The sequence below is a fragment of the Eurytemora carolleeae genome, unplaced genomic scaffold (genome assembly GCF_000591075.1).
Source record: "Eurytemora carolleeae unplaced genomic scaffold, Eaff_2.0 scaffold780, whole genome shotgun sequence".
NCBI lineage: Eukaryota > Metazoa > Arthropoda > Copepoda > Calanoida > Temoridae > Eurytemora > Eurytemora carolleeae.
In genome coordinates, this window is record NW_019396668.1 from 97,342 (window position 1) to 110,875 (window position 13,534).

A 13,534-nucleotide genomic window follows, 5' to 3' on the forward strand; every position below is an offset into this window, starting at 1 on the left:
TAATACTTATCTACTCAATTTCTTTCTACCTATTTGTTCGTTTGTTTCATTAACAGTTTAGCCCAATTAAAAAATTATTTTGCCTTCAATCAAAATTTAAATGAATAAAATAAAGAAATATTAATTAATGTAAAAAATAATAAAGCAGTAAAAATATCTTTTCCTTGCTTAAACTCTTAAAGTATAAATATTAAAGTGCAAGCTTTTAATGAAACATTTGATGCAACACGCCACAGTAAAACTCTGAAATCAAACTGCATTCATACACAAAACTATGATTACATCCTGGAATTCAACTTTGAAAAAGAATTTATAAATGCAACCCCTGTGTTAATATTTAAGTGCAACCCTCAAATGCAACCTGATGCCACAGTAAAAACTTAATGATATGAAAAGTGCAATCCAGCATTAAACCATGTTCCATCCTTAAATTTAACTTTGAACTATGATTGCATTCTTTAAAGAATTTATAGATGCAACCCCAATGCAGTTTATATTTAAGTGCAACCCTTAAATGCAACCTGATGCCACAGTAAAATTTTATGATATGAAAAGTGCATAAAACCATGATTTCATCCTAAATTCACTTTTGAACTATGATTGCATTCTTCAAAGAATTGTTAAATGCCATTTCCAATGCAATTATGCATCAAACTATAATTGCAGTTCCTAAATTCAAACCTGCAATCAAAGTTCTGATTGCAACATTTAAATTTAACTATAGAGTGCATGACTTTTTAAAACTTATAAGTTTAAAAATGCTTGAATCTTGATTTATTTTATGTACAAGGTACAAGGAACCCCAATATGCTGACTATTGTTTATGTCCACCCATATAATAAGTGTATCTCTGTGTACTCTGGGTATCTTTAAGTACCTCAAACTTATGTGAATATTTCCAGTTATCTTGCATCTCTAGGTATTTACTGAGGCTCTATAGGTACCCCAATATATTGTAAAGATCACATCCTTTATAATGAGCGTACCTCTGGAGCCATGGTACCTTATTATCCTTAATATACTCTCTAAGTACCCCTTTATACTAAAAGTACCTCTTGGTACCCAGTATACTGACAGTAGTAGGACGTAGGTACCCCAATATACTCTCTAGGTTTCTCTTTACACTAAAAGTGTCTCATACGTAGTAGGTACCCCAATATACTCTCTAAAATTAATGTGGAACTAACATCTACTTTTTTACTCTACAGAGGTTTGGTCCATCACCATCACCGAATTTTAAATATACTCTCTAGGTACCCCTTTATACAGTGATAGCCAGAAAACTTTGAAAAAGGAAGACGACTTAAAAGCTTAATACTTAAGTATAATGGATGATATTAAAAAGCAAATAGTTTTACGAGACACTTTTTAAATCATTACTTAAGTGAAATGGGTCTGTATACACTGCACAATTTATGTGTACCATATGCTCATTAGACTATAAAAAGTAATAATTTGAGTCTAAAAGTCGTCTTCTTATTTCAGAGTTTTCTGGTTAACACTGTACTAAGAGTATCTGCAGGAAGTAGGTACCCCGGTATACTCTAATGGTACCCTTATACAATATACTAACCGTACCTCTGTATACCTAGGCTGAGGAGGAGGTGAGGGAGCTGCAGAAGAAGATGCAGCAGCTGGAGAACGACCTGGATCAGACCCAGGAGAAGCTGATGAATGCAAACCAGAGACTGGAAGAGAAGGAAAAAGCTCTACAGAATGTAAGTATTGATTTGTTCAGGCCAAGGAGGAGGTTGAAGCCCTCGAGAAGAAGATTATACAATTAGAGAATGAGTTGACCAGCACAACTAGCCAACTAGAGAACTCTAACACTAGGTTGGAGGAGAGGGAGAAGGCGCTCCAGAATGTGAGTTTGCACATCAAGACAGTGCATGAATAAACAATGGGGGGAGGCGGGGGGCTCGATAAAAATGGGATGCTGGACTCTAACATTTTGGTGTGCCCTATTTTCCTTTTTAACTAACTAACTCAAACAATACTTCTTAACAATAATATATAATATTCAATTTTACTGTTTTATCATATGATTTTATTACATTATTATTTATCTATGTACATATTGGTATACATTTGTACATTGTGCATTGCACAAGAGCGAACATCAGAAAATGGTGATTTCTTGACTGATTTTTGATCACAGAATTTAACAGTCTTTAGATTTAGAACTACACAAACATTGTTATTGAAACTAGTGTTTCCAACGCAAGTGGATTTTACTTGCAAGCCCTTGCGCGCAATAAACGCAACGGAATTGCGCGGAATTGCGTGCAATTCCGTCCAACTTTCTTGCGTTTGTGTTTCAACTTTTCGATAATATTGAATTTATACCTTTAATTATTGTGCAATTCCTTTCAACAACAAAAAAATCAATTTAAACTTTGGTAGTGGCATTCACTAAACTGAACTGCACGAACATTTTAGTCTCAAATGCTAAGAAAATTGATTTTAAGCTTAATATTTTTTATAATATTCATTTGCAGCATGATAACCAAAAAACTCTGGCATAGGAAGACGACATTTTAGACTCAAGCAGACTATTGTAACTGAATAAGTGATTTAATAAGATACCAATTAATGCTTTTTGCTAATTTGTAACGACATCAAATGCACTGTGATGTTGTCCTTCTGTTCCATAGTTTTCTGGTTCTCACTGTAGCAAAATATCTAATATTGATTAAACGAACCTTACAATTTTAACCAGAAAAGTTTCCATTTTAATGTTCAACCAATGTGAACGAATCAAAAATGTATCATTTTAAATTGTTAATTAACTAGAAAATTAATAGAAACTTAAAAATTTGAAAACTATTGAAACAATTGCAAAACTTTGGCCTCGATTATTTTTAAATCTACAGAGATATTTCCATTCTTGTATCTACTGCATAAATTTGTAAGTCTAACAGTTGAAAATATTGATTTTAGATGGAAAAGCAATTCCGTTCCACGCAATTCCGCGAATATTTAATTGCTTCCTTTTTCGCAATTATAGCGCAATTGTGCACAATGAAATGGTACAAGTGGAGGCAACCATTGCACGCAATTCCGCGCAACGGAATTCCGATTGAAACCCTAATTGAAACCCTAGGGACCAAACTTAAAGAATTTTTTTAAGCTTGCTAAACAATGTAAGCATTGTTTGATTTTTATACTTACGCTAGACAGGGATCATCTTAAAACATGGGAAAGTAAAGACGATAATGAAATCATCAATAACTTACAAATATATTCAGGTGACCCATAAAACTGTGGAATAGGGATACGACTGAATTATCATGTTAAATAATCCATTGAATATAAAACAAGAAAATTTTAAAAAAGACCCATGAATAACATTCGTACAGTCGTCCCTGAAGTCTTATCCTTTTTGGGTAACCCTGTATAAAAGACTTTTAATATTTGTTGAATCCCTCTGTATGAATATACTCTAGCATATCCTGTCCGAGAATCTCGTTATTTAAATCCTAAGATCTTTGTATCCATCTCCTGCCTGGATGCTCAGCCTTTAACACTGGTTCTAAACCATTGTCTTGACAATCTAATATTCACGTTGTCTAGCGTACTTTTCAACCAATCACAGACCATAAATATCACAGACAGGAGAAGAATTTAATAAATGATAAAATTATTCCAAGTTGAAAAGTTTTAAATGAGATTCAGTTTAAATTCGAGTTAAATAATTTTTTAAGCTGAGTCGTGTTGTGAATTTTTAAATAACTCATTGTCTTAATTAAACTTTATATAATACGGAGACGTCGTTGAAACAGTCGTACTTAGTTCAATTACCTTCATCGTATTCAAATATTTAAATTCAAGATTTACAGAATTAATTTTCAATTTTGCATTCATAACTTCGTATCTTTCAATCGGTTGTCCATCAAACACGACAAGCAAGAAAATGTTCTCTATTCCTTATTTAGATAAATATATTGTAAACGCTTGATGACACTGCTTTATTAAAACATGAAGTTAAATGATGTGGATCTCACCACTGATAAAATATCTACAATAACTAGAAACAGATCAAAGAGGATTAGAGCTGACTCTGTAGTTTAATTAATCTATGTCAGCCTCCTCCTACATTCTTCCACCAGAGCAATCTCACAACCCTTAATTCTTTTCTGCGATTATCCTTGCTCACAATCCTTACTCCTTTAATTCGATTATCCTTACTCACAACCCTTAATCCTTTCCTTCGATTATCCTTACTCACAAACCTTACTCCTTTCCTTCGATTATCCTTGCTCACAATCCTTAATCCTATCCTTCGATTATCCTTACTCACAATCTTTAATCCTTTCCTTCGATTATCCTTACCCACAAACCTTACTCCTTTCCTTCGATTATCCTTACTCATAAACCTTAATCCTTTCCTTCGATTATCCTTACTCACAAACCTTACTCCTTTCCTTCGATTATCCTTACTCACAAATCTTAATCTTTTCCTTCGCTTATCCTTACTTACAAACCTTAATCCTTTCCTTAGATTATCCTTACTAACAAACCTTAATACCTTAATCCTTTCCTTCGATTATCATTACTCACAATCCTTACTCCTTTCCTTCGATTTTCCCTACCCACAAACCTTAATCCTTTCCTTCGATTATCCTTACTCACAATCCTTAATCCTTTCCTTCGATTATCCTTACCCACAATTCTTAATCCTTTCCTTCGATTATCCTTACTCACAAACCGTAATCCTTTCCTTCGATTATCCTTACTCACAAACCTTACTCCTTTCCTTCGATTATCCTTACTCACAAACCTTAATCCTTTCCTTGGATTTTCCCTACCCACAAACCTTAATCCTTTCCTTCGATTATCCTTAGTCTTTCTGTATAACACAGGATACAAGTTTTGGTATAACAAGGAATACAAGTATTGGTATGACACAGGATACAAGTTTTGGTATAACACAGAATACAAGTGTTGGTATTCCTAAGACTAGTTTAAATGTACAGAGGACAAGTTTGACTTGTTATGACTCAGACAGTTGAATTGCATACCTACCTATCCATAAACCTATCTGGAGAATATATATTTACAATTCATCCCAGACACGTGCACACACAGATGCATAAGCTCAGTAGGTTCCTTCCATAGATAATTTAGATAAGAAAAAAAAGGTTGGTTTTGGAACTTATGTATTTATCAATCCTTACGTGTATTTCAACCAATGGCCCAAAATATATTTTCAATAAAATGCAGAACTTACATCGACTTTTTTTACTCTACAGAGGTTGGCCCATCACCATCACCGAATTTTAAAACAGCTTAATTCATGCAGTGAAAAATAATGGTAAAGGTTACCCACAAAAAAAGTAATCATAAGAGAGTCACCCACTTAAACAAAAAAACGCCAAATTGTTTTGTCATGACTAAATAATCTGTGGTTTCTAGGAGGACTAGAGAAGCAGTAATTAATAAAAAACGTCCTAGAAGTAAATAACGGACTTTATCATTATAAAAGAATATTATGGACTAAGAGAGAGACACGTACTGAAAAATGTCAAGCGCTTTATTTAAATGATTAGTTTAATATTTTAGTAAATTTTTAAATAAATTCCTGAATGAATAAATGATTTATAGATTACGTTTTGCCTTTGTGTCAACTAAACTGTATAAAAAGGTTGATTTGTATTTATGTATCATTGATTCATTGTATCATTGATTCATTGTACGTATCATTGTCATGTGCACAATGATATTTTTATTGCAATGCTGATAAGGAAACAAGTTTGTTGTACAAGAGTAATCTATTATGTATCTTTAGCTGAACCTAACTACTGTTACTTTGCTCCCTGTTTCCTTAACTTTAGTGCATCTATCTAGTGATATACAGGGTTACCCACGAAGGATGAGTTTTTAAAGATTAATCGGGGTTTTTGTTAAATTAATGGCGTAATTGATTTTAGACTTAAAAGTCCTCTTTTACCTCCGTAATAGTTCGCGGCATCCAATTTGGCAACAAATATATTCCAAAATGTGGTCTGTCATTTTTGCTTTCAAAATTACCAGATAAATTAAGAATTTTGTTTAGATTTAAATTTATTTAAAGGGAGTGACCGGCTATGTAAGGTTATTCAATAATTTAAAAAAACTAATTCTGAACACGTATCAACCCCCAAACTAGGAGTTTTGAACGTCGAATTTGCGCTCAAACTCAGGATTTACAGATCTTTAAAAAGTTTAGTATGTCTAAAATGAATCCGAAAGAAGCTTTCCACAACACTGCATACTCAGTTCAACTACCTTACATAGCCGGTCACTCCCTTTAACAAAACTATTAAACCGTCTTATTCGGAACTAAATCATTAATATCAACTTCAACCGACTATATTTCAGGCAGAAGACCAAAATCAACCTTAAGATTGACATATTCTGAGATATTTAGGTCGTCTTCAAAGTCTGATCTTTTGTGGGTAACTCTATAGTTAAAAGTTAAGGCTCCAAGTCTATTTTTTGATAAATCCAAAGAGTTTTACATATAAAAAAAATCATTGATTATTAAAAATTTAAGAATATCATCAAGTCATGGTTCAAGAATATCATCTAATCATGGTTCAAGAATATCATCTAATCATGGTTCAAGAATATCATCAAATCATGGTTCAAGAATACCATCTAATCATGGTTCAAGAATATCATCTAATCATGGTTCAAAAATATCATCATTCATGATTCAAGAATATCATCTAATCATGGTTCAAGAATATCATCATTCATGGTTCAAGAATATCATCTAATCATGGTTCAAGAATATCATCAAATCATGGTTCAAGAATATCATCAACTCATGGTTCAAGAATACCATCTAATCATGGTTCAAGAATATCATCTAGTCATGGTTCAAGAAAATCATCAAATCATCGTTCAAGAATATCATCATTCATGATTCAAGAATATCATCTAATCATGGTTCAAGAATACCATCTAATCATGGTTCAAGAATATCATCTAATCATGGTTCAAAAATATCATCATTCATGATTCAAGAATATCATTTAATCATGGTTCAAGAATATCATCTAATCATGGATCAAGAATATCATCTAATCATGGTTCAAGAATATCATCAAATCATGGTTCAAGAATATCATCAAATCATGGTTCAAGAATATCATCATTCATGATTCAAGAATATCATCTAATCATGGTTCAAGAATATCATCTAATCATGGTTCAAGAATATTATCATTCATGATTCAAGAATATCATCTAATCATGGTTTAAGAATACCATCTAATTATAGTTCAAGAATATCATCTAATCATGGATCAAGAATATCATCATTCATGATTCAAGAATATCATCTAATCATGGTTAAAGAATACCATCTAATCATGGTTCATGAATATCATCTCATCATGGTTCAAGAATATCATCTAATCATGGTTCAAGAATATCATTTAATCATGGATCATGGTTCAAGAATATCATCTAATAATGGTTCAAGAATATCATCTAATCATGGTTCAAGAATACCATCTAATCATGGTTCATGAATATCATCTAATCATGGTTCAAGAATATCATCTAATTCAAGAATATCATTTAATCATGGATCATGGTTCAAGAATATCATCTAATAATGGTTCAAGAATATCATCTAATCATGGTTCAAGAATACCATCTAATCATGGTTCATGAATATCATCTAATCATGGTTCAAGAATATCATCTAATCATGGTTCAAGAATACCATCTAATCATGGTTCAAGAATACCATTTATTATTTCTACAATTTCCTTTTCTGGAAAAAAATCTTCATTCGAAACTGTACTTAAAAATTATATATCAGTACAATTCCATTGTTTATATCAATGTACTGTGTGACCCGTGCAGTACCATAGGACGCATTGCCCGAACAAAAGTGAGATGGGCACAGCCTGACATGCAATAGGTTAACGAGACAAAGCCTTCTCATTTTAGCGTTCTTTTATCCCTCTGAAGCGAAGGGTTTGTGAGAAGTTTATGCGGGTAGGGAGAGTATAAAGGGGGTGGAACGGGATGGGTCAAGTTAGGGATTTGTCCTCTTGATGAGCGAAAACCAAGGAAAAGAGAAGAACTGTTGATAAATGGAAAAAATATTCATCTTTCTTTATCAAATTTACAAAAACAAGAATGGTTTTGAGGAATGAGGAAGATGGGTTTGAAGTGCAAAGGTCCCTCTCTCCGGGTTTAGGTTTGGTTGCTCCTGAGAACAGCTGTGAGAGGATCCCGGTTGAGAGTTCTCCCTGCCGCTCCCTCAATACAGAGCATGCGCAGTTTTCAGTCTAAGTTTCAGTGTGCATTAGAACACGATAGTGAGACAACATGACAACACAGGCTCAGGGATCTTCTCTTCTTGATGTTCTCAAGAAGAAAATGCGTCTCACCAAGGAGGAGATGGAGAAGTATAAGGAGGAAGCTGAAGATATGGGACGCAAACTCCAAGTAGAGATTGTGCGTAGAGAAGAGGTAAAAATGCGTCAACACTGAGGTTTTAAGAAAACCGGCAAACTCCTGTTAAGATGATAGTAAAACTACCTGCCTTGTGCCTACAAATCACCCATTTTTGCAAATTGTCTAACGTCAACCCATCTTCTTGAAAATTTGTCTGTTTATCCATTATCCCCCCCCCCCCATCAAAAGTATTGTCGTCTTTCTTCAGACAAATTATTGATTAAAATATCCTGAACAAATTGTCTGACTAAGGACACATCCACAGATTTATCTGGAACTAATGTCTAGACCCAAATCTGGGCATTTGGCAATATGAATAGATAATTCAGTTTTATTTTAACAATCTTTAATTATTAATTATCAACTGATAATGACTTAAAACGGAATTAAAGGCTGATAAAATTCTGCCTGTGCTTAATTATCAGTTAACAGGTTTCTGTTTATATTCATGTAACTTGATGATTCACCTGTTCCTTCGTAATACATAGAGATACATAGATATAGATACATGGATACTTTAATACAGATGCATAGCACATAGATACAGATACATCGATATAGATACATGGATACTTTAATACAGATGCATAGCACATAGATACAAATACATCGAAATTCACAAATACAGATACATAGGAACAAAAATACAGACACATAGGTAAAAATCCATAAATATAGATACCGATACATATAAACATAGATACAGATAAATAGATACATAGGTACATAGACAAATAGATACAGATAATAGGTAAGGATACATAAATTCAGATACTTAGAGACCAATACTGATAGATACATACAAACTGATACATAGATTCAAAGGTACAGATACATTGCCTTAAAATTAGGAGTATAAAATAGAAGGGAGTACAACTGACGCGACCCGCCCTACCATATGATTATACATGCTTTGCAGACGGTACTTCATTTGAATAAGAAATATTTGTCTGATGTACAATTACCGCGTATACAATAACCTATTCTGAATATTTCTTATACAAATGGAGTACCGTCTACAAAGCATGCATAATCATATGGTAGGGCGGGTCGCGTCAGTTGTACTCCCTTCTATTCTTTACTCCTTGCCTTAAATACATAAATATAGATGTAAATATACAGATAATACAGGGTGTCCCACGAAACATGACAATAGCAAGACGACTTGAAAGTCGTCTTTGATATTTGAATTTATTTGTGACATTTAGTCTTCTATCTACTTTAACATGTATGATTCTTGAAACAATTATCACATAATTATTAGGTTGACAAATAAACGCAGCAAATTATATTAAAAATCAAGACGACATTCAAGGCCTCTTGCATACTGTCATGTTTCGTGGGACACCCTGTAGATAAAGATACAATAAACACTAGTTTTAAGAAAATATTGTGCAACCTATATCGATACTCAGACATCAAGATTAACTTTAAAAGATTGACCAAATAATTTTAAGAATTCCATGCCTTACCAGCTGCTTTTATATTTTCGTGTACATTCTTTTATTATTGACAACGTTTACTCCTTAATACGATATTAATACTATAAACATTGGAAAACAATAATTTAATTGATTTGTGACAAATTTAATTTTTAATTGACAGCATAGTAATCCTTCATGTTAAGATTAGAACTCAATTTTCCTTGACTCACTTTTGGTGTCTAATAGTATCAAACATAAACAATCATGTCTTATGGCCACCATTAGTTCCTCGTCCTGTTATTACAGTCGTTAATTACTCTTTTCTATAATACGATAGACAGCTTTATCTCGTCCTACCACTTGAATACAGTCGTTAATTACTCTTTTCTATAATACGATAGACAGCTTTATCTCGTCCTACCACTTGAATACAGTCGTTAACTACTCTTTTCTATAATACGATAGGCAGCTTTATCTCGTCCTACCACTTGAATAAAAATGCCATAAAATCCTCCAGTCGTCTTGCTTAATACAGAAAAAGAAATAAACTAATCTTTTCTGATATGATGAACAAAATTAACTCTTGTTGTCTTATGCAGACAACACGGAACTTTTCATTTTTGATATGGTAGACACCATTACTCTTGTCTAATATGGCAGACAAAACTATTATATCATTGTTCTTGTCTTAATGGAAATAAAATTGGCTATACTCTCTGAAATAGTGCTTTGAAAAATAACAGCTGTTTTCCTTGGTTTCTACTGCATTATTTAATGTTATCTATCTAAAATATTTCATGAATATATTTATTTTGTCTCGTTTCATTTGGATGCCGTTTCCTTTTTAATAAAAATTAAAATTTAAGGTTGATTTTTGTTTTGGACAGTTTTAGTATATTAAAGAAAACACCCATATTGGAAACCATAACCATGCAACATACGCCTTCTAATTTAACATTCATTCATTCAAAATTTTATTTTGTTTTTAAGGATATATCTCACGTAATTCATTTTAAAGATAATGTTATTTTTTAATCAGGGACTTTTGATTTATTTCCCGCGCTTATCTTTTGTTAAATTCTTATCTTAAATTGTAGTTGGGTGCGAAATGTTCGAAATGTTATCTTTATCTTGCTTCTGTGGTTCAGGGCTAACATAAACAACTTACCTTTTTTTCAAATTTCAAAAAAAATGTGCAAATTTTATTTGCTTTGCGGTTTTTTTAAAACTCTGAAAAACATGTGTTTATCAACGGGAAGTTCATTTCCGGGGTGACATTAGGTTAGAAAAATAGATTAAGGCTTGCAATAGTAATACAGGGTGTAAGTGTAGAGTAATTAGTGTAAAATGTTTGGTTTGGATTTAAGGAGACATCATCATATATACATTTTTTAATCACCCCTCATGCTTATTGATTTTATTAAAGAGTTTTTTTTATATTTTTTTGCGTAAAAGTTAAACTTTTACTAAGATATGTTTTTTAAAGTAATTGTGTTTATTTAAATCTAATTTTTTTAAATATATTTTTGTTCGTCTTTTTTGAACCGTTGGATTATTCAAATTGTTTTATGTCTGGTTGGATTATTCAAATTGTTTTATGTCTGGTTGGATTATTCAAATTGTTTTATGTTTGGTTGGATTATTCAAATTGTTTTATGTCTGGTTATAAATTCAAAGGATTGTTTACTCTATGGATTATTGATAAAAGACAAACTCTTGATTTAAAAAATATTAAACCAACAAATAATCAACAGATGATAATCTTAATAATCTTAGAATAAACTTATACTTTACAACGACAAACAGGACTTTTTTATAGAAAAAAAATTGTAATGTTTGAGCTTTGAAAATGTTATGATGTGCTTAGATTAAAAAAAATTGTTTATCATTTCAGGTTTATCATCTTTAATCCATAGCTCTATTTGAAACACTTCCTCCATCCTAACCCCCTCCTCGTCAATCCTAACCCCCTCCCCGTCCACTCTTCCTTTTTTCCTCACCACTCTATTGATCCATCCATCATCATTTGACTTGCAATTGGTCAACAAATCCTTTGATTCATTAATCAATCAATTCTTTAATCCAATCATCATAAGATCAATCAATTCTTTGATTAATATATTATTTGATCAATATATTATTTGATTAATTCTTTGATCCAATAATTATTTCATCAGTCAATTCTTTGATCTATTTATCCTTTGATCGATCAATTTGTGATTTACTAATTCTTTAATACATCCATCCCATCTTACTGATCAGCCATGCCTTAGATTTCCCCATCATTTGATCATGATTTGATTTTACGAAACTTTTATTAGACAAACCTTTGATCAAACAATTCTTTAATCAAACAATTCTTTAATCAAACAATTCTTAGATCAAACAATTCTTTGATCAAACAATCCTTTAATCAAACAATTCTTTAATCAAACAATGCTTTAATAAAACAATTCTTTAATCAAACAATCCTTTGATCAAACAATCCTTTGATCAAACAATCCTTTGATCAAACAATCCTTTGATCAAACAATGCTTTGTACCATCCATTTTTTGTCGGCAAATCCTTTGATCCATTCATCATTTGAAAAAAAATCATTTGATTTAGCCTTCATTATCAACCGATCCTTAGATCGATGTATTACCTTATTAACCAATTCCTTGATCCATATATCAGCGGATCCTTTGGTAATTTCATTGATTCATTAATGACGTCATCAACCCACCAATCCCTTCCACTCCTTCCACTATATTCTAATCCTAATTTCTAGATTTCTAAACTTGTATTTATCTCAATAACATAAACAAACATTCTTAAACATGAGGATTTATTGCGGAGAATATCAAACACAAGTTTTTAAATTTTAATTAAATTGTTTAGATTTTTTAAAAAAAATTTACTTATACTAAACTTCTGAAATGCATTCCTGGGATTAAAACAGTTGTTTTTGCATTTGATTATAATTGAAAGGTTTCATTCTTTAGCAAAATGAATTTGAAATTGGAAAAGAATTATTTTAATATGAAAATATTATTCTAGAGAATTGATCTCCCCTTCTCTCGTGATAGTTGGCTTTATGCTTATAAATCACCTTTGACTTTTGAGGCATAAAACGGGGCTTCATAACGGNCCTCCCCATCCCTGTCAATAACTGGTTTTCTTCCGTTGTGTGACGCATCCTGTTGCTCCCTTACGCAAGGTTGCGTACACGCAAGCACGCGACCTTGGGTGTTTACAAGACGAGGCGGTTTAGGTTTTACGTGTCTTATTCTTCAGATATGATTCAAGGGGTTAATTAAAGGGTTCAATTAGGGTGTCAAGATTTTAAATAAATCAGATTTAAATTTTTCAGACAAAAATAATAGAAAAAATATTACAGGGAAAATACACATGTTTTCTTAGATTTCCAGTCGATCAGAACACTTCCTTTGAATTATTATATCTATATAAAGCGTACGCGTCCCAAAGAAATTATAAAAATTCAACTCGTCAAAGTATGTCAAAAAAAAGGTTAAAAATATGTCGTTCTGAATTGAAGTCTTCACTTAGTAATCCCGCCACTCCCTTTTCCATGTTCCTTTGTCATGTATCTCCTCCCCCCTCCCCACAACAGTTATTCTAATATATATGTGATATATGGGGGGGGGGG

General features: G+C 32.2%; 1 protein-coding gene across 23 annotated transcripts in view; it reads left to right on the forward strand.

Annotated features, from left to right (window-relative positions):
- LOC111707140 (tropomyosin) overlaps positions 1 to 13,534 on the forward strand; it is a 32,703-nt gene that overhangs the window by 10,184 nt on the left and 8,985 nt on the right. For 10 of the 23 annotated variants that reach the window (XM_023480162.1, XM_023480158.1, XM_023480157.1 and 7 more), the window contains exon 4: positions 1,739 to 1,864. In XM_023480162.1, coding sequence (XP_023335930.1) covers positions 1,739 to 1,864 — 126 coding nt within the window. Of the gene's footprint in view, positions 1 to 1,592; positions 1,719 to 1,738; positions 1,865 to 8,273; positions 8,476 to 13,534 lie in introns of those variants that run through there. The other 13 variants (XM_023480163.1, XM_023480161.1, XM_023480159.1 and 10 more) reach the window with 5 other exon arrangements.